General features: G+C 36.7%; 2 protein-coding genes across 2 annotated transcripts in view; both read right to left on the bottom strand.

The window, feature by feature from the left end:
• The window catches only part of LOC146425770 (chromobox protein homolog 5-like), a 411,406-nt gene that overhangs the window by 343,891 nt on the left and 45,553 nt on the right, over window positions 1–21,962 (bottom strand). The gene's annotated exons all lie outside the window — the stretch shown is intronic.
• On the bottom strand, window positions 3,793–19,995 carry HOXC8 (homeobox C8). Its single transcript, XM_085041329.1, has 2 exons — window positions 19,545–19,995; window positions 3,793–4,147 (listed from the first exon to the last, which is right to left on the bottom strand). The coding sequence occupies exons 1-2, from the start codon at window positions 19,993–19,995 to the stop codon at window positions 3,840–3,842; spliced, it is 759 nt and encodes a 252-aa protein (XP_084897455.1). The 3' UTR covers window positions 3,793–3,839.

Genomic DNA, 21,962 nt, shown 5'->3' on the forward strand with positions numbered 1-21,962 from the left:
TTATTCCCGAGCATGAACAGATCAAAGTCAAGACAAACAGAGATAATAATAATCATAATAATAATAATAATAATAATAATAATAATTACATTCAGTGCAATTTTTTTCATTTCTAATCTACTATTTTCTGAATAAAAAGCACAATAAAATAATTACAATAATTCATACTGTGCGTTCTCAACTAGGCAGTTTCAGTTGTTGGGATTTTTTTTTTTTTAAATTTTTTCATTATTATTTTTTTTTTAATTCACCATCATTTTTTTTATTTTTTATTTCTTTTTTTCCCCAGAAAATAAGCAGCAACGAACGACAAAAAATTACATTTACAAATACTTCTCCAAGCAGAACTCCTTCTATAGGTAGTGATGAGTACAAGACAAGGTTGGTTGGCGAAATTTTTTAATTTTTGGAAATTATTTTGAATCATTTTTTCACATTTTTCGTCCTTTTTTCTCGTTTTTTTATCATTTTTTAATCATTTTTGGTCATTTTTGGTCGTTTTTTGGTCATTTTAAACCATTTTTTTATCATCTTTAATCATTTTTTAATCATTTTTGGTCATTTTTAATAATTTTTTCTCATTTTTGAATCATTTTTTATCATTTTTTATCATTTTTGAATCATTTTTTGTCATTTTTTCATCATTTTTTTCATCATTTTTTCACCATTTTTTCATCATTTTTTCATCATTTTTTCACCATTTTTTCATCATTTTTTATCATTTTTCATCATTTTTTAATCATTTTTAAACATTTTTTTCATATTTTTTACCCTTTTCATCCCTTTTATTAAGTAATTATTACTAATATTAATTGCTATTGTTAATTAATTTTCGGCTACTTAGTAGCTTCGCATCAGGGCGGGAAAAAAAAAAATTTAATTAATTAACCATCGGCGGCTAATTGGGATTTTTGTGGGATTTTTAATAATTAAATAAATTTCCGAGCGGAAAAAAAAAATGGAAATTTGGGGGTTAATTAGGGTGTTAATTAGGTGGTTCATTATTGCAGGTTTTGTCTTTGGGGTTGAGGAGGTTTGAGGGGAAAATGGGGAAAAAATGGGAAAAATGGGGAAAAAATGGGGAAAAATTGGATAAAATGGGGAAAAAATGGGAAAAAATGGGGAAAAAGGGGAAAAAAGGGGGAAAAAATTGGATAAAAATGGTGAAAAAATGGGGAAAAATGGGGAAAAATGGGATAAAAATTGGGAAAAAATTGGATAAAAAAGGGGGAAAATGGGAGAAAAATGGGGGAAAATGGGATAAAAATTGGAAAAAATTTGGATAAAATGGGATAAAAAAGGGGAAAAATGGGACAAAAATGGGGATAAAAATGGGGATAAAAATGGGGAAAAATGGGATAAAAATGGGAAAAAAGGGAAAAAATTGGGAAAATGAGATAAAATGGGAAAAAATTGGGGAAAAAAGGGAAAAAATGGGAAAAAATAGGACAAACTGGGCTAAAAAAAGGGGAAAAAATGCAATAAAAATGGGATAAAAATGGGAAAATATGGGGAAAAATGGGATAAAAATGAGATAAAATGGGGGAAAATGGGATAAAAATGGGAAAAAATGGGGAAAAAATGGGAAAAAATGGGAAAAAATGGGAAAAATATTAATAATAATAAAGGGAGGATTGGCTTGGCCTCTCCAGGGATTCCCAAAAAAAATAAATTAATGGGAAATTAATGGGATTTGGGATGTTTTGGGGAATCACAGAATTGCAGAGATTGGAAATTTGGGAAGATTTGGGAAAATTTTGGGAAAATTTGGGAAAATCGGGAAGAATGGGGAGGAAAAAACCCCCAAAATCCCCAAAAAATCATAATAAAAATGGGGAAAAATCAAAGTTTTTCCCAAAAATCCCAAATCCCATCAGGGGATGAGAAATGATTTCATTCCAGGGTTTGGAATAACTCGGATTTTGTGGGATAATTCCATTTTTAATCCTTTTTTGTTTTTTTAATTATTGTTTTCCCCCTTTTTTTTCCTTAATTTGGATTTGTTTTGTTGGGATTTTTTTATTAGGATTTTTTTCTAATTTGGTTTTTTTTTTTTAATTTGTTTTTTTCTTTAATTTGGATTTTTTAATTTGAATTTTTTTAAATTTGTATTTTGTTTTAATTTGGTTTTTCTCTAATTTGGATTTTCTTTGAACTTTGGATTTTAATTTCAATTTTTTTAATTTGGATTTTCTTTAATTTGGTTTTTCTTTAATTTGGATTTTTTTTTAATTTGGTTTTTCTTTAATTTGGATTTTTAATTTGGATTTTTTAATTCGGATTTTTATTTGGATTTTTTGTATTTGGTTTTTTAATTTGGATTTTTTTAATTTGGATTTTTTTTTAATTTGGAATTTTTATTATTTCGGATTTTATTTTAATTTGGATTTTTTCATTTGGATTTCTTATTTGGATTTTTTTTAATTTGGAATTTTTTTAAATTTGGATTTTTTAATTTGGATTTTTAATTTGTCTTTTTTATTTGGATTTTTTATTCGGATTTTTTTTATTTGGATTTTTTTCTTTTCCCATCATTCCTGGGAAGGAATCCCAACAAATCCCATCCGAAAGATTTTAACAATTTCCCCATAAATTCCTCATAAACTCACCGGATTCACCTCCATCCGGTGGATTTATGGGATGAAGAGAATAAAAGGGGAGAAAAAGGGGAAAAAAAACCCCAAAAATAATTCGGAAAAAAAGGATTAAAAATCTAAGGAATCCCAGCGAGTTCATGGAATTAAAAAAGGGAGAAAATTTGGGATAAAAATGGGGAAAAAAAGGAAATTTAGGGGAAAAAAAATATTAAAAAAACGAGAATCTCTCGGAGGTTATGGAAATTTTAAAAAAAGGGGAGAAAAGAGAAATAAGGGAGGAGAAAAAGGGAAAAAAATCCCAAAATCTCGTGGGGGAGTTTATGGGATTGAGGGAAGGGGGAAAAGAGGAAAAAATGGGAAAAAAGGGAAAAAAATGGGAAAAAATGGGGAAAAAATGGGGAAAAAGGGGAAAAAAGGGGAGAAAAGTGGGGAAAAAAGTGGGAAAAAAGGGAAAAAAGGGAAAAAAGTGGGAAAAATGGGGAAAAATGGGGGAAAAAGGGGAGAAAAGTGGGGAGAAAAGTGGGGAAAAAAGTGGGAAAAAAGGGAAAAAAGGGAAAAAAGGGGAAAAAACTGGAAAAAAAGTGGGAAAAAAAGTGGGAAAAAAGTGGGGAAAAGGGGAAAAAAAAGAGGAATTAAGTCAGAAAAAAATGATAAAATAATTCAAATCCTCTCTGCTCTCCCGCATTTCCCTCATCAAACCAAAAAGAGGGAAAAAAAAAACCAACCTAACAACCCAAATAAAAACGGGTGAAAAAAAACCCCTTAAAAATATCGATTTTTTTCCGCTCAAAACACCCTTAAAAAATCAAAAAAAAACCCCAAAAAACCCCAAAAAAACCCCAAAAAAATCCCAAAAAATCCCAAAAAAATCCCCAAACTCCCCCTCGGCCGCCGCTGCCAGGTAGTTAAGGCGCCGGAGGCTCCGGACGCCCCAAACTCTATAAAAGCTGAATGAGTGTCGTAAACCGTAAATCGCGCGATTTATCCTCAGCCATAAAACTTCCCCTCCGAGAGGCGCCGGGGGGGTTGGAAAAGGCCGAGATGAGCCTTTTTTTTCCCCCAAAATTATTCCAATTTTTTTTTTAATCCCGCTCTTCATTTTTTCATATTTCCCCCCGCGTTTTCCCGCCGTTTTTTAGCGTTTTTTCGCCGTTTTTCCGCCGTTTTTAAGCGTTTTTCCGCCGTTTTTCGCCGTTTTTTCGCCGTTTCTCGCCGTTTTTTCGCGTTTTTTTCTCCTTCCCTTCAATCCCTGCTCTCCTCCTTCTCCTCCTCCTCCTTCTCCTCTTCCTCGTTCCCTTCCTCCTCGTTTTTCTCCTCGTCCCTCGCGGCTCCGGCCGCCCCGCCGGGCAGTTTCTCCTTGTTGTTCTCCTTTTTCCACTTCATGCGGCGGTTTTGGAACCAAATCTTCACCTGCCGCTCGCTCAGGCCGAGCGCGTGCGACACCTCGATGCGCCGCTTGCGGGTCAGGTAAGGGTTGAAGAGGAATTCCTTCTCCAGCTCCAGCGTCTGGTAGCGGGAGTACGTCTGGCGGCCGCTGCGTCTGCCGGGAGCTGGAAAAAATTGAATTTTTCGCGTTTTTTCGGGTGTTTTTGGGGTTTTTTTGGGGCTTTTGTGGGGGTGTGCGGCTGAAAAATTGAGATTTTTGGGGGTTTTTCCCCGGTGTTTTCGGGTTTCTAGGATTTTTTCGGGTTTCTATGGTTTTTTCGGGTTTTATTCGGGTTTTAATTGGGTTTTATTTGGGTTTTTTCGGGATTTTTAGGGGTTTTTTTAGGGTTTTTGAGGGTTTTTTGGGGTTTTTTTGCCGGTTATTTGGGGTTGTTTAGGGATTTAATTCGGGTTTTATTTAGGTTTTGTTTTGGTTATTTGGGGATTTTTGCGGGTTTTCCTGGGGCTCATTGGGGTTTTATTCGGGTTTTATTTGAATTTTTTAGGTATTTTTTGAGGTTATTTGGGGTTTTATTTGGGTTTTTTCCCCGCCGCTTGCGGGTCAGGTAAGGGTTGAAGAGGAATTCCTTCTCCAGCTCCAGCGTCTGGTAGCGGGAGTACGTCTGGCGGCCGCTGCGTCTGCCGGGAGCTGCGAAAAATCAGATTTTTTGAGTTTTTTCGGGTGTTTTTGGGAGATTTTATGGGTTTTTTGGAGGGTGTGCGGCAAAAAAATTGAGATTTTTGGGGGTTTTTCCCAGGTGTTGTCGGGTTTTATGGGGGTTTTCGGCGTTTTGTTCGGGTTATTTTGGTTTTTTTGGGGTTTTTTGACGGTTTTTTAGGGTTTTTTGACGTTTTTTGAGGGTTTTTTAAGGTTTTTTGGGGGAGGTTTTCAAGATCTTTTGCGGCTTATTTCGGGTTGTTTAGGGGTTTAATTCGGGTTTTATTTGGGTTTTTTGGGGGTTATTTGGGGATTTTTTCGGCTTTTCCTGGGGTTCATTGGGGTTTTATTCGTGTTTTATTTGGGTTTTATTTGATTTTTTTAGGGATTTTTGGAGGTTATTTAGGGTTTCATTTGGGTTTTATTTGGGTTTTATTTGGGTTTTTATTTGGCTGCGAAAAATGAATTTTTTAGGGTTTTTTTCGATTTTTTGGGGGTTTTTATGGGTTTTTTGGGGGGTGTGCTGCAAAATAATTGAGATTTTTGGGGTTTTTCCCCTGTTTTTTCAGGTTTCTATGGGTTTTTTCGGGTTTTATTCGGGTTTATTGGGTTTTATTTGGATTTTTTCGGTTTTATTTGGGTTTTTTTAGGGTTTTTTGACGGTTTTTGCGAGCTTTTTGAGGGTTTTTTTTGGGGGGTTTTGAGGATTTTTTGCTGCTTATTTCGGGTTGTTTAGGGGTTTTATTCGGGTTTTGTTTTGGTTATTTGGGGATTTTTGAGGGTTTTGTCGGGTTTTATTCGGGTTTTATTTCCATTTTTGACGGGGTTATTTCGAGATTTTTGGAGGTTATTTCGGGTTATTTGGGGTTTTTTCGGGTTATTTGGGGTTATTTCGGGTTTTATCGGGTTTTATTTGGGTTTTCTGAGGGTTATCTGCGGTTTTTTTCCAGGTTTTATTCAGGTTGTTTCGGGTTTTTCTGGGGGTTTTATTCGGGTTTTATTTGATTGTCTTTGGGGGTTTTTTTCAGGTTTTATTTGGATTTTTTTGGGGGGTTATTTGGGGTTTTTTTCCTCAGGTTTTATTCGGGTTTTATTTCGTTTTTTTGGGGGTTATTTGGGGATTTTTGCGGGTTTTTTTAGGGGGTTTCCTCGGGGTTTATTTGGGTTTTTTTCCGGGTTTGGAGTTTATTGGAATTGTGATTTTTGTTGGGTTTTTTTTCCGGTATTTTTCGGGTTTTATTCGTGTTTTATTTGAATTTTTTTGGGTTATTTGGGGATTTTTGCGCTTTTATTCGGGTTTTCTTCGGGTTTTATTTGGATTTTTTCGGGGTTGGAGTTTATTGGAATTGTGATTTTTGGGGTTTTTTTTTTCTGGTTTTATCTGAATTTTTTGGGGGTTCTTTGGGGATTTTTGCGGGTTTTTTGCGGGTTTTCTTTGGGGTATTTTTGGGGTTGGAGTTTATTGGAATTGTGATTTTTGGGGGTTTTTTTTCTGTTCTTTTCGGGGTTTATTCGGGTTTTATTTGGATTTTTTGGGGTTATTTGGAGGTTTTTCGGGTTTTATTCGCATTCTACTCTGGTTTTATTTGGGTTTTTTGGGGTTTTTTCGGGTTGTGTTTGAATTTTTGGGGGTTTTTTGGGGGATTTTTGCTGCTATTTTGGGGAGTTTTCAGGTTTTTCGGAGGGTTTTGGTGGTTTTTTGCTGGTTTTGGGGTTTTTTCGTGTTTTATTTTAATTTTTTGGGGGTTATTTGGGGTTTTTTGGGGTCAGCCCCCCCTCGGCCCCTCCCTGCTCGATGTGTATTTGGAGAAATTGGGATTTTTGGGCCTTTTTAGCCCCTTTTTCAACCCTTTTCACCCCATTTTCACCTCATTTTCACCTCATTTTCACCTCATTTTCATCCCATTTTTCACTCCTTTCTCACCTTTTTTCTCCCCCTTTTCTCCCCTTTTCCCCCCCTTTCTGGCCTATTTTTTACCTATTTTTTTGCCTATTTTTTGCTTATTTTTTGCCTATTTTTTTGCCTATTTTTAACCTATTTTTGCCTATTTTTTACCTATTTTTGCCTAATTTTTTGCCTATTTTTTGCCTATTTTTTGCCTATTTTGTAACTTATTTTTTCCCTATTTTTTCCCTATTTTTCCCCTATTTTTCCCCTATTTTTCCCTATTTTCCCCTATTTTTTCCTTATTTTTCCCTATTTTTCCCTATTTTTTGCCTATTTTTTGCCTAATTTTTTGCCTATTTTTAACCTATTTTTTACCTATTTTTTGCCTAATTTTTTGCCTATTTTTACCTATTTTTTGCCTATTTTGTAACTTATTGTTTCCCTATTTTTTCCCTATTTTTCCCTATTTTTTCCCTATTTTTCCCCTATTTTTCCCCTATTTTTTCCTATTTTTCCCTATTTTTTCCCTATTTTTCCCTATTTTTTGCCTATTTTGTAACTTATTTTTTGCCTATTTTTTGCCTATTTTTTGCCTATTTTTTATCTATTTTTTGCCTAATTTTTTGCCCATTTTTTTGCCCATTTTTTCCTATTTTTCCCTATTTCTTCCCTATTTTTTGCCTATTTTTTACCTATTTTTCCCTATTTTTTCCCTATTTTTCCCTATTTTTTGCCTAATTTTTTACCTATTTTTGCCTATTTTTTGCCTATTTTTTGCCTATTTTTTGCCTATTTTTTACCTATTTTTACCTATTTTTTACCTATTATGTAACTTATTGTTTCCCTATTTTTTGCCTAATTTTTCTGTATTTTTCCCTATTTTTTGCCTATTTTTTGCCTAATTTTTTGCCTATTTTTTCCCTATTTTTTGCCTATTTTTTACCCATTTTTTGCATAATTTTTGCCTATTTTTTACCTATTTTTCCCCTATTTTTTACCTATTTTTCCCCTACTTTTTCCCTATTTTTTGCCTACTTTTTGCCTATTTTTCCCCTATTTTTTGTCTATTTTTTCCCTATTTTTTGTCTATTTTTTCCCTATTTTTTCCCTATTTTTTCCCTATTTTTCCCCTATTTTTTCCCTATTTTTTCCCTCCTTTTCGCCCCATTTTCCACCACTTTTCTACCCCATTCTCGCCCCTTCTTCACCCCCTTTTTCACCCTTTTTTCACCCCATTTTCGCCCCTTTCTCGTCCCTTTTTCACCGCAAAAAACCTTTTTCTCCCCTTTTTCCACCCCTCTCTCCCCCTTTCCTCACCTCTCCTTTTCCTCATATTTCACCCATTTTTTCACTCCTTTTTCACTCCCTTTTCACCATTTTTCACACATTTTTCACTCATTTTTCACCCTTTTTCACCCATTTTTCACTCATTTTTCACCCATATTTCACCAATTTCTCACCCCTTTTTCACCCATTTTTTCACCCATTTTTCACCATATTTCACCCATTTTTTCACCCATTTTTCACCCATTTTTCACCATATTTCACCCATTTTTTCACCCATTTTTCACTGATTTTCCCCCCTTTCTAGCCCCATTTTCACCCATTTTTCCACCTATATTTCACCCATTTTTCCCCCATTTTTTTACCCCGTTTTCCCCCTTTCTAGCCCTATTTTAACTCCTTTTTTCACCCTTTTCCCACCCATTTTCCACCCATATTTCTCTCGCCCTATTTCCACTCCTTTTCCACTCATTTTTCCACCTTTTCCCACCCATTTTCCCCCTTTTTCCCCCCAATTTTCCCCTATTTTCCCTCCTCCCTGCCCTGCCGGCTGTGGGACATTTCTGGGACATTTATTTATGGGAATTTCTGGGATCTTTATGGGATATTTATGGGATCTTTATGAGATCTTTCTGGGATCTCTATGGGGTCTTTGTGGGATCTTTATGGGATATTCCTGGGATATTTCTGGGATTTTTATGGGATTTTTATGGGATATTTCTGGGATCTTTATGGGATCTTTATGGGACATTTATTTCTGGGATCGTTATGGGAATTTCTGGGATATTTCTGGGATTTTTATGGGACATTTCTGGGATCTTTCTGGGATCTTTATGGGATTTTTATGGGATATTTATGGGATTTTTATGGGATCTTTATGGGATATTTCTGGGATCTCTATGGGATTTTTCAGGGATTTTTAAGGGATATTTATGGGATCTCTATGGGATCGTTATGGGACATTTATTTCTGGGATCTTTACGGGATCTTTCTGGGATCGTTATGGGAATTTATGAGATATTTCTGGGACCTTTATGGGACATTTCTGGGATATTTCTGGGATTTTTATCTGACCTTTCTGGGATCTTTCTGGGATCTCTATGGGATATTTCTGGGATCTCTATGGGATTTTTATGGGATAGTTATGGGACCATTATGGGATCTTTTTGGGATCTTTCTGGGCTATTTCTGGGCTATTTCTGGGCTATTTCTGGGCTATTTCTGGGCTATTTCTGGGATATTTCTGGGATTTTTATGGGATATTTCTGGGATCTTTATAGGATTTTTATGGGATATTTCTGGGATGTTTATGAGATCTTTATGGGATATTTATGGGAATTTATGGGATATTTCTGGGATATTTCTGGGATATTCCTGGGATATTTCTGGGATTTTTATGGGATATTTCTGGGATCTTTATGGGATATTTCTGGGATATTTCCGGGATTTTTCTGGGATATTTCTGGGACATTTCTGGGCTCTCACCCTCCGCTCTGCCGTGAAGCTCAAACCCAATCCTTCCCAAACCTGCCGGGAAATCCTCATTTGATCCCAAAAATGTTCATTTTCCTCGGGAAGGAGGAAAACTCGGCAGCCTTTCTGCTCCTCTTCGTTTGCCTTTTTTTCTCTTTATTTTCCCATTTTCCTTTTTTCCCGTTTTCCTATTTATTTCCCTATTTTCCTATTTTCTTATTTATTTTCCTCTTTTCCTAATATTTCCCTATTATTTTCCTATTTTCCTATTTTTCTATTTTCTTATTTCTTTTCCTATTTTCTTATTTATTTTCCTATTTTCTTACTTATTTTCCTATTTTCCTATTATTTTCCAATTCCCCTATTTTCCTAACATTTCCCTATTTTACTGTTTTCCTATTTATTTTCCTTTTCTCTTTTTATTTTCCTAATTTCCTATTTATTTTCCTAATATTTCCCTATTGTTTTCCTGTCTATTTTCCTATTTTTGTGTTTTCCTATTTTCCTGTTTTCCTATTTTCCTATTTTCCTGTTTTCCTGTTTTCCTATTTTCCTATTTATTTTCCTATTTATTTTCCTATTTTCCTATTTTCCTGTTTTCCTATTTTCCTATTTATTTTCCTATTTATTTTCCTATTTATTTTCCTATTTTCCTATTTTCCTGTTTTCCTGTTTTCCTGTTTTCCTATTTTCCTGTTTTCCTATTTTCCTATTTATTTTCCTATTTATTTTCCTAATTATTTTCCTATTTTTCTATTTTCCTATTTTCCTACTTTCCTGTTTTCCTATTTTCTTATTTTCCTGTTCATTTTCCTATTTTCTTTTCTTTCTTTCTTTCTCTTTCTGTCTTTTTATCTTTTTCTCCCTTTTTTTCTCTTCCTCTTTTCCCTTTTTTTCCTTTTTTCCTTTTTTCCTTTTCTCCTTTTCTCCTTTTCTCCTTTTTTTCCTTTTTTTCGTTTTTCCCTTTTTTCCTTTTTCCCTTTTTCCTTTTTCCTTTTTTTCCTTTTTTCCCTTTTTTTCCTTTTTCCCTTTTCCCTTTTTCCTTTTTTTCCTTTTTTTCCTTTTTTCCCTCTTTTTCTTATTCCCTTTTCCCTTTTCTTTCTCTCTTCCCCATTTCCCCTCATTCTTCCCCTTTTCCTTCCCCTTTTTTCCCATTTTTCCCATTTTCTCTAATTCCACCTCATTTTCCATCATTCTTCCCCTTTTTTCCCAATTTTCCCCTCTTTTTTTCCCAAAATTCCCTCATTTTTTCCCCATTTTTTCTCAAAATTCCCCATTTTTCTCTCTTTTTTTTTGCATTTTTCCCCTAATTTTTCCCATTTTCCCCTCGTTTTTTCCCCATTTTTCTCTCTTTTTTCCCCATTTCCCCCTAATTTTTCCCAAAATTCCCTCATTTTTCCCATTTTCCCCTCATTTTTTCCCCATTTTTCTCTCTTTTTTCCCCATTTTCCCCCTAATTTTTCCCATTTTCACCTCTTTTTTCCCATTTTCTCCTCATTTTCCCCAATTTCCTCTCCCAAAAAACCCCAAAATCCCATTTTCCCACAAATTCACCCCAAAACTCTCTCCAAGGGGAGGATGGGAAGAACCTAATTTTCCCCCAAAATTCCCTGAAAATTAGGATTTTCTCTCGGCCAGAAATCTATTTAATTAAAAAAACCCAAATTCGAGGATTTTCTGCCCAAAAATGAGAGATTTGTTTGGAAAAAAACATCTCGAGAGAGGAGATGGAGCAGAGAGAGAAAAACAGAAATAAAATGGAAATAAAATGGAAATTAAATAGAAATAAAATGGAAATAAAATGGAAATAAAATGGAAATAAAATAGAAATAAACCAGAAATAAAACAGAAAAAAACAAGAAAAAAACCCACAAAAATAAAACAGAAAAAAGAGAAATAAACCAGAAATAAAACCGAAAAAACCAGAAATAAACCAGAAAAAAAAAAACCAGAAAAAAACCAGAAATTAAACAGAAATAAACGAGAAAAAACCGAAATTAACCAGAAATAAAACAGAAATAAACAAATTAAACAGAAATAAACAGAAATAAACAAGAAATTAAACAGAAAAAAAACCAGAAAAAAAACAGAAATAAAACAGAAATGAAACAGAAATTTAACGAAATAAACCAGAAAAAATAACTAGAAAAAAACCAGAAATAAACCAGAAATAAAACAGAAATAAAACAGAAAAAAACCAGAAAAAACCCGAAATAAAACAGAAATTAAACAGAAATAAAACAGCAAAAAACCCGAAAAACCAGAAAAAACCCCAGAAAAAAACCCGAAAAAAACCCGAAATAAACCAGAAAAAAAACACAGAAAAAAACCAGAAAAAAAACCGAAAAAAACCAGAAATAAACCAGAAAAAAACCCTTAAAAAACCCTTAAAAAACCCTTAAAAAACCCGAAAAAACCCAGAAATAAAACAGAAATTAAACAGAAAGAAACCAGAAATAAAACCGAGAAAAAAGAGGAAAATCCCATGAAAAGCGCTGAACTCGCAGCTCCTCTGCTAATGAGAAAACCAATTTATTTTGGGGCAAAAAACACCCAAAAAATTCAATTTGATTCGTCCTTGAGCCTCGCTGGAGGTCAAAGCTCAGAGAAATAAATAATTTCCTTTTGGGTCAAAACTGCTTTGAGTTTTAATTGATTTTTTTGGTGTTTTTGGGTTTTTCTTTCTCGATTTTCCTGCTTGGGTTTGGATTTTTTTCTCTCGGGGGTGGAATTGGAAATAATAAAAATAAAATATAAAATAAAATAAAATAAAATAGAGTAAAATCAAATGAAATAGAATAAATAAAATAGAATAAAATAGAATAAAATAGAATAAATAAAATAGAATAAAATAGAATAAAGTAATAAAATAAAATGACAAAATAAAATAATCAAATAAAATAGAATCAAGTAAAAGAAAATGTTAAAATAAAATAATAAAATAAAATAAAATAAAAAATAAAATAAAATATAAACCAAACCAAAATAAAATAAAACGTAAAATAAAATAAAATAATAAAATAAAACAATAAAATAAAATATAATATAATAAAATAAAACAAAATAAAACAAAATAAAACAAAACAAAACAAAATAAAACAAAACAAAATAAAATAAAATAAAATAACAAAATAAAAAATACAATAAAGCAATAAATAAAAAAGGACTAAAACCCTTCCGAGGATATTTTATTTTATTTCATTTCATTTTATTTTGTTTTATTTTATTTTATTTTATTTTATATTTTATTTTATTTCATTTTATTTTATTTTATTTTATTTTATTTCATTTTATTTTATTTTATTTTATTTTATTTTCACCTCCAGCCCTCCAGCTGGTTTGAATTTCCTCAGCAGCCTCCGGCTGAGCTGAAATTTGAATTATTTCCCTTTTTTTCCTCCTTTTTCCGCCCTGAAATCTCTTTTCCTCCCTCAGGCTGAATTATTTCGTATTTCCCACCTTTTTTTGGGGTTTTTTATGAGGTTTTTAACCCTAAATTTGGGTTTTTTCTTCACCCCAAAGCCTCCGGATGAGTTTTTTTTTTATTTTAATTTTTTTCTGCTGTGAGTTTTGCCTCTCGAGGGGTTGAGAAATGGGTTTAAAAATTAATTTAAAATTTAATTTCAAAGTTAATTTAAAAGTTAATTTATAAATTAATTAAAAAATCAGAAGGATGAGGAAATCCTCCAGAGAAATCCCAACTTTTTGGGGTGAAAAAATCGGAATTTTTTGACTTTTGAAAGGGAAGAAATTCTTATCGACATCCAAACAACCTCCGAACCCTAAAAAACCCCAAAAACTCCCCAAAAAAACCCTAAAAATTGGATATTTTTTGGGATTTTAGGATTTTCTTCCGGCGGGAATCACCTGGGTTTGGTTTTTGGGTAAAAAATTAAGGATTTTGGGCAAAAAAAATGGGGAGTTGGGTTGGGATTGGAGAGGAGATTTTGTGGTTGTTAATTATTGTTAATTAGTGGTAATTATCGTTAATTATGGTTGGTTTGGGGGATGAAAGGAGAGATGGGGGTGAGGAGGGAATTTTGGGGTGAAAAGTTGGAATTTTGGGATAAAATGTGGGAATTTTGGGATAAAAGGTGGGAATTTTGGGATAAAAATGGGAATTTCGCGCTAAAAAGTCGGAATTTTATGCTAAAAAGTCTGATTTTTGGGCTAAAATGTCGATGTTTTGTGCTAAAAAGTCGGAATTTCGGGATAAAAAGTCGGATTTTTGGGATAAAAAGTCAGAATCTTTTGCTATAAAGTCGGAATTTCGTGCTAAAAAGTCGGATTTTAGTGCTAAAAAGTCAGGATTTTGTGCCAAAAAATCGGATTTTTGGGCTAAAATGTCGATATTTTGTGCTAAGAAGTGGGATTTTGGTGCTAAAAAGTGGGATTTTAGTGCTAAAAGGGGGGAATTTTATGCTAAAAGGTCGGATTTTGGTGCTTAAAAGTCGGATTTTTGCGCTAAAATTGGGATTTTTGTGCTAAAAAGTCGGAATTTTGTGCTAAAAAGTGGGGATTTTGGTGCTGAAACCTCGGAATTTTGTAATAAAAAGTCGGAATTTTGTGCTAAAAAGTCGGATTTTAGTGCTAAAAAGTCGGATTTTTGTGCTAAAAAGTCGGAATTTTGTGCTAAAATGCGGGATTTTGTGCTAAAATGTCGGAATTTTTGGGCTAAAAAGTCGGAATTTTGTGCTAAATAGTCGGAATTTTGTGCTAAAATGCGGGATTTTGTGCTAAAATGTCGGAATTTTTGGGCTAAAAAGTCGGAATTTTGTGCTAAATAGTCGGAATTTTGGTGTTAAAAAGTGGGATTTTCGTGCTAAAAAGTCGGATTTTCGCGCCAAAAAGTCGGAATTTTCCGCTAGAAAGCCGGTTTTTAGTGCTAAAAAGTCGGAATTTTGTGCTAAAAAGTGAGATTTTTGTGCTAAAAAGTCGGATTTTCCTGCTAAAAAGTCGGATTTTTGCACTTAAAGGTCGGATTTTTGTGCTAAAAAGTCGGAATTTTGTGCTAAAAAGTGGGAATTTTGGGGCGAGAGGTCGGAATTTTCTCCTAAAACCTCGGAATTTGGGGCTGAGACAGTGGAATTCTGCGCTAAAAAGTCGGGATTTTGGTGCTAAAAAGTCGGATTTTGGTGCTAAAAAGTCGGAATTTTGTGCTAAAATGTCGGATTTTCATGCTTAAAAGTCGTATTTTTGCGCCAAAATGTCGGATTTTCATGCTTAAAAGTCGGATTTTTGTGCTAAAATGTCGGATTTTTTATGCTAAAAACTCGGAATTTTGTGCTTAAAAGGTCGGAATTTTGTGCTAAAAAGTCGGAATTTTGTGCTTAAAAGTCGGAATTTTGTGCTAAAAAGTGCGATTTTTGTGCTAAAAAGTCGGATTTTCCTGCTAAAAAGTCGGATTTTGGTGCTAAAAAGTCGGAATTTTGTGCTAAAAAGTGGGAATTTTGGGGCGAGAGGTCGGAATTTTAGGATGAGAGGTCGGAATTTTCTCCCAAAACCTGGGAATTTGGGGCTGAGAGGCCGGAATTCTGCGCTAAAAAGTCGGAATTTTGTCCTAAAACCGCGGAATTTGGGGCTGAGAGACTGGATTTCTGTGCTAAAAAGTCGGATTCTTGCGCTAGAAAGTGGGATTTTGGTGCTAAAAAGTCGGATTTCTGTGCTAAAAAGTCGGAATTTTGTGCTAAAACGTCGGATTTTTGTGCCAAAAAGTGGGAATTTTCCGCTAGAAAGTAGGTTTTTAGTGCTGAAAAGTCGGAATTTTGTGCTAAAAAGTGGGATGTTTGTGCTAAAAAGTCGGATTTTCCTGCTAAAAAGTCGGATTTTTGCGCTTAAAGGTCGGATTTTTGTGCTAAAAAGTCGGAATTTTGTGCTAAAAAGTGGGAATTTCGGGGCGAGAGGTCGGAATTTTAGGATGAGAGGTCGGAATTTTCTCCCAAAACCTGGGAATTTGGGGCTGAGAGGCGGGAATTCTGAGCTAAAAAGTCGGGATTTTGGTGCTAAAAAGTCGGATTTTGGTGCTAAAAATCGGGATTTTGGTGCTAAGAAGTCGGAATTTTGTGCTAAAAAGTCGGATTTTTGCGCCAAAATGTCGGATTTTCATGCTTAAAAGTCGGATTTTTGTGCTAAAAAGTCGGATTTTTGTGCTAAAATGTCGGAATTTTGTGCTAAAAAGTGGGAATTTTGTGCTAAAAAGTGGGAATTTTAGCGAGAGGCGAGAGGCCGGAATTTTGGGATGAGCAGCCGGAATTTTCTCCTAAAAGCTGGGAATTTGGGGCTGAGACAGTGGAATTCTGCGCTAAAAAGTCGGAATTCTGCGCTAAAAAGTCGGAATTTTGTGCTTAAAAGGTCGGAATTTTGTGCTAAAAATGTCGGATTTTTGTGCTAAAATGTCGGATTTTTATGCTAAAAAGTGGGAATTTTGTGCTAAAAAGTCGGAATTTTGTGCTAAAAAGTCGGAATTTTGTGCTAAAAAGTCGGAATTTTCCGCTAAGAAGTCGGATTTTTGCGCTAAAAAGTCGGGATTGTGTGCCCAAAAGGGGGAATTTTGTGCTAAAAAGTGGGAATTTTGTGCTAAAAAGTGGGAATTTTGGGGCGAGAGGCCGGAATTTTGGGATGAGAGTCGGAATTTTCTCCTAAAAGCTGGGAATTTGGGGCTGAGAGGTCGGAATTCTGAGGCAGGAGGTCGGAATTTTGTCCTAAAAAGGTCGAAATTTTGCCCTGAAAAGGTCGGAATTTGGAGCTGGAAGGTCGGAATTTTGTCCTAAAACGTCGGAATTTCGGGATGGGAGGTCGGAATTTCTGGCCGAGAGCTCGGAATTCTGGGGTGAGAATCCAAAATCTTGTCCCAAAAGCTCGGAATTTCGGGGTGAGAGGTCTGAATTTTGCGCTAAAACTTCGGAATTTCGGGGCGATTTTCCTGAATTTCGGGGCGAGAGGTCGGAATTTGATCCCAAAATCTTGGAATTTCGTCCCAAAAGCTCGGAATTTCGGGGTGAGAGCTCGGCATTTTGGGGTGAGAATCCCAAATTTTGTCCTAAAACCTCGGGATTTGGGACCGAGAGCTCGGGATTTTGGGGTGAGAGTTTGGAATTTTGCGCTAAAACTTGTGAATTTCGGGGCGATTTTCCTGAATTTCGGGGCGAGAGGTCGGAATTTGATCCCAAAATCTCGGAATTTCGTCCCAAAAGCTAGGAATTTGGGGCCGAGAGCTCGGAATTTTGAGGTGATAGTTCGGAATTTTGGGGTGAGAAGTCGGAATTTTGCTCTAAAACTTCGCCGTTCCGGGGAGATTATCCTAAATTTCGGGGCGAGAGGCTGGAATTTGATCCCAAAACCTCCGATTTTGATCCCAAAACTTCGAGATTTCGTCCCAAAAGTTGGGAATTTGGGGCCGAGAGCTCGGGATTTTGGGGTGAGAGTCCTAAATTTTATCCCACAATCTCCGAGTTTCCAACTGAGAGCTCGGCATTTCGAGGTAAGGGTCCTAAATTTTGTCCCAAAAGCTCGGAATTCCGGACTGAGAGCTCGGCATTTTTGGGTGAGAACTCGGAATTTTGCTCTAAAACTTCGGAATTTCGGGGAGATTATCCTGAATTTCTGGGCGAGAGGCTGGAATTTCGTCCCAAAACCTCTGAATTTCGGGCCGAGAGCTCGGGATTTTGGGGTGAGAGTCCTAAATTTTGTCCTAAAACCTCGGAATTTCGGACCGAGAGCTCGCAATTTCGGGGTGAGAGCTCGGGATTTTGGGATGAGAGGTCGGAATTTTGCGCTAAAACTTCGGAATTTCGGGGCGGTTATACTAAATTTCAGACTGAGAGCTCGGGATTTTGGGGTAAAAGTCCTAAATTTTGTCCTAAAACCTCGGAATTTCGTCCCAAAAGCTCGGAATTTCGGACCGAGAGCTTGGGATTTTGGGGTGAGAACTCGGAATTTTGCGCTAAAACTTCGGAATTTCGGGGCGATTATCCTAAATTTCCGGGCGAGAGACCGGAATTTGATCCCAAAAGCTCGGAATCTCGGGCCGAGAGCTCGGAATTTTGGGGTGAGAGTCCTAAATTTCGTCCCAAAAGCTCAGAATTCCGGACTGAGAGGTCGAATTTTGGGGCGAGACTCCCAAATTTCGCCCCAAAACCTCGGAATTTCGTCCCAAAACCTCGGAATTTCGGACCGAGAGCTCGGGATTTTGGGTGAGAGCTCAGAATTTTGCGCTAAAACTTCGGAATTTCGGGGCGATTATCCTAAATTTCGGGCCGAGAGCTCGGAATTTTGGGGTGAGAGGTCGGAATTTCGGGGTGAAAGTCATAAATTTCGCCCCAAAACCTCGGAATTTTGTCCCAAAAGCTCGGAATTTCGCGCCGAGAGCTCGGGATTTTGGGGCGAGAACTCGTAATTTCGGGCCGAGAGCTCGGGATTTTGGGGTGAAAGTCCTAAATTTGATCCCAAAACCTCGGAATTCCGGACTGAGAGCTCGGGATTTTGTGGTTACACTCCTAAATTTCGCCCCAAAAGCTCGAAATTTCGCTCCAAAACCTCGGAATTTTGACCTAAAATCTCGGAATTTCGTCCCAAAAGCTGGGAATTTGGGGCCGAGAGCTCGGAATTTTGGGGTGAAAGCCCTAAATTTTCTCCCAAAAGCTGGGAATTCCGGACTGAGAGCTCGGGAAACGCGGACAGGAACTCTGCTCTGCTCTCCATCTCCTCCCCGAGTCACAAAAACACAACCGCGGGGAGAACAAATCACCGCGAGCGGCAAACAACCGACGGGAAACGGTCGGGTTCGGGATAAAAACAGGAGAATTAGAGATAAAACCAGGAAAATTAGAGATAAAACCAGGAAAATTAGAGATAAAACCAGGAAGATTAGAGATAAAAACAGGAAAATTAAGGATAAAAACAGGAAAATTAGAGATAAAAACAGGAAAATTAGAGATAAAAACAGGAAAATTAAGGATAAAAACAGGAAAATTAGAGATAAAAACAGGAAAATTAAGGATAAAAACAGGAAAATTAGAGATAAAAACAGGAAAATTAAAGATAAAAACAGGAAAAAAAGGGGGGGAAGAGGGAAAGAAAGGAAATTAAGAGGGGAAAAGGGGAAGAAAGGGGAAAAAAAGGGGGAAATGGGGAAAGAAGGAGAAAAAAAGGGGAAAGAAGGGGGAAAAAAGAGGGGAGAAAAGGGGGAGGTAAGAGGAGGAAAAAAGGGGAAAAGGGGGGAAAAAGAGGGAGAAAAAGGGGAAAGAAGGAGGAAAAAGGAGGGAGAAAAGGGAAAAGAAGAGGGAAAAGGAAGGGAGGAAAAAAAGGAAGAAAAGGGGAAGAAAAGGGAAAAAGGCAAAGAAGGAAAAAAGGGAAAAAAAGGAAAGAAGGGGAAAAAAAGGGGGAAAAGGGAGAAAAAGGGGAAGAAAGGAAAGAAGGGGGAAAAAAGGGGGAAGAAAAGGGGGAAGAAAAGCGGGGAGAAAGGAAGGAAAAAGGAGGGGGAAAGGGAGAGAAAAGGGGGAAAAAGGGAGGAAAAAAGGGGAAGAAAAGGGGAAAGAAAGAGGGGGAAAAGGGGAAGAAAAGGGGAAAGAAAGGGGGGCAAAAGGGGCGGAAAAAGGAGGAGAAAAGAGGGAAAAATCGACGGAAAAAAAGGAAAAAAAGAAGGCAAACAACGGCAAAAAAACAGGAGCAAAAAAAAACCGACAGAAAGGGCGAACACCAACCCAAAACCCACGCAAAAAACCCATGCAAAACCCCCAAAAAAACCCATGCAAAACCCCCAAAAAACCCCATGCAAAAACCCCAAAAAACCCCGGAAAAAAACCCCAAAATAAACCCATGCAAAAACCCCAAAAAACCCCCAAAAAACCCCAAAATAAACCCCAAAAAACCCCATGCAAGAACCCCAAAAAACCCCATGCAAAAACCCCAAACAACCCCGGAAAAAAACCCCAAAAAACCCATGCAATACCCCAAAACCAAAACCCCAAAATAAACCCCAAAAACCCCATGCAAAACCCAAAAACCCCATGCAAAAACCCCAAAACCCATGCAAAAACCCCATGCAAAACCCCATGCAAAAACCCCAAAATAACCCCAAAACCCAAAACCAAACCCCCAAAACCCCAAAAAACCCCAAAACCCAAACCCCACAAACCATGACCATCAAGAAAACCCCAAAAAACCCCCCAAAACCCCCAAACCCCCAAAACCCCCAAAAACCCCCCAAAACCCCGCTCACCGTGCGGCCTCATCCACGGGAACATCAAGCTGGGCGACGGCGCGCTCTGCCCCAGGTGGCCCTGCTGCTCGCCGCTCGCCCCTCCGGCCCCGTTAGTCGCCACGGCCGCCTTACACTCGCCGTACTGCACATCCTGCTGCGCGCCGTAGAGCGGCTGGCGGGGCGGCAGCGCTTCGTAGCCATAGAACTTGGCGGCGTCGCCGTGGCAAGCGAGGGCGCAGGGATTCTGCTGATAACCCGAGGTGGAGATCCCGGAGGATCCGGCGGGGTGGAAAAAGTCCTGGACGTGGTGGGAAGGGTGCTGGAAGGAGGGAGAGGCGGCCGAGGGGTAGACGAGCGCGGCGTGGCTGCGGGAGACGCTCTGCGGGAAGCGGCAGTCGTAGTAGGTTGGCTCGAGCGAGTCGCCGCCTTTGTACTTGGAGAAGAGCGGGTTGACGAAGTAGGAGCTCATGACCCTCGCATGCAGGGGTGGGGAGGGAAAGGGGTTTTGGGGGTTTGGGGGAAAATTGGGAAAAAGGGGAAAAAAGGGGAAGAAAAGGGAAAAAAAGGGGAAAAAAAAGGGGGAAAAATGGGAAAAATAAGGGAAAAAGGGGAAAAAAAGGGAAAAATGGGGAAAAATGGAAAAATAAGGAGAAAAGAAGGGGGAAAATAAGGGAAAAAAATGGGGAAAATAAGGGAAAAATAGGGAAAATAGGGGAAAAATAGGGGAAAAATAAGGAAAATAGGGGAAAAATGGGAAAATAAGGAAAAATGGGAAAAATAGGGGAAAATAGGGGAAAAATAAGGTGGAAAAATGGAATAGATAGGGGAAAAAGGGGTAAAAATGAAAAAAATAGGGGGAAGAAGGAAAAAATAGGGGAAAAAATAAGGGGAAAAAATGAAGAAAATAAGGGGGAAAACGGTTAAAAAATGGAAAAAATAGGGGGGAAAGGGAATAAATGGGGAGGAAAGGGGGAAGAAATGGGGAAAAATAGGGGGAGAAATGGGAAAAAAGGGGAAGAAAGGGGAAGAAATGGGGAAAAAATAGGGGAAGAAAAAGGGAAGAAAAAGGGGAAGAAATGGGGAAGGAAAGGGAGGAAAAAAGGGGAAGATAAGACGGGAGAGAAAGAGGGGAAATGGAAAAATAGGGAGGGAAAAATAGGGGAGAAAAAATGGGAAAAAAGGGAAAAAATGGGAGAATAAAGAGGGAGAAAAGGGGAGGAAATGGGGAAGAAAAAAAGGGGAAAAAATAGGAAAGAAAGAGGAGAAACAAAGAGGGGAAATGGAGAAATGAGAGGAGAACGAGGAAGGGAAAAAATGGAAAGGAAAAAATGGGAAAATTTAGGAAAATTTAGGAAAAAGGGAAGGAGAGGGAAAAAAGGGATGAGAAAATAAAAGGGAAAAAAAGGGAAAAAGAGGAGAAATGGGAAAAAAGAGAAGGAATGGAATGAAAGGAAAGAGGGAAAATAAAAAAAGAAGGGAAGAGGTGGAGAAATGAAGGAAAAATTAAAATTTTTTAAAAAATAAAGAGGGAAAGGAGCGAGAAAAAATCAAAATATAAACGGGGAAAAAAAAGGGAAACGAGCGCGAAAATAAAAATAAAAATAAAAATAAAATAAAATCTATAAAAATATATATAAATAAAGGAAGAAAAAAGGAAGGAAAAAACCCCAAAATCCAACCCCAAGCTCGGCAAGCTCTCGAAAGCAACGACAGCGACCGGAGGAGGAGAAAAAAAACCCCAAAAAACCCCAAAAAAACCTCTGGGAAGGTAAAAAATTCCTAAAGCAGAGCGAAGCTTTCGCGTCCTTCCAGCTTCTCGCGACTCTCAACTCCTCCAAGCTTTGCCGCTTTGGGTTTTTTTTTTTTTTAAAGGTATTTTTTTCTCTTTTTTTTTCTCCTTTTTTGGAGAGGTTAGTTTTCCTCTTTCAGCTTTTTCTTCCTCTTTCACCTTTTTTTCTTCCTTTTTCAGCTTTTTTTTCTTCCTTTTTCACCTTTTTTTTTCTTCCTTTTTCACTTTTTTTTTCTTCCTTTTTCACCTTTTTTTTCTTCCTTTTTCACCTTTTTTTTTTCCTTTTTCACCTTTTTATTTTCTTTTTTCACTCTTTTTTTTTTCCTTTTTCACCTTTTTTTTTCTTCCTCTTTCACCTTTTTATTTTCCTTTTTCACCTTTTTTTTTCCTCTTTCACCTTTTTTTTCTTCCTTTTTCACCTTTTTTTCTTCCTTTTTCACCTTTTTTTCTTCCTTTTTCACTTTTTTCTTCCTTTTTCACCTTTTTTTCCCTTTTTTTTTTTTCTTCTTTTCCTCTCTCTGGTTGTTTTTTTTTTCCTCTTTTTGTTGTTTGTTGTTGTTGTTGTTATTTGTTGGTTTTTTTTTTTTTTTCTTTTTTAAGCTTCTTTTTTATTCCCTTTTTTTCCTCTTTTCACCTTTTCCCTCCAG

The sequence above is a fragment of the Lichenostomus cassidix genome, chromosome 29 (assembly GCF_008360975.1).
Source record: "Lichenostomus cassidix isolate B80296 chromosome 29, HeHo_3.0, whole genome shotgun sequence".
In the NCBI taxonomy this organism is placed as follows: domain Eukaryota; kingdom Metazoa; phylum Chordata; class Aves; order Passeriformes; family Meliphagidae; genus Lichenostomus; species Lichenostomus cassidix.

What these genes read in the sequence shown, in the direction of transcription:
- HOXC8 (XM_085041329.1), bottom strand. Translation starts at nt 19,995, where the DNA reads ATGAGCTCCTACTTCGTCAACCCGCTCTTCTCCAAGTACAAAGGCGGC. An exon ending in CCCGTGGATGAGGCCGCACG is followed by an intron (nt 4,148 to 19,544) that starts GTGAGCGGGGTT and finishes AATTTTTTCCAG; the next exon opens with CTCCCGGCAGACGCAGCGGC.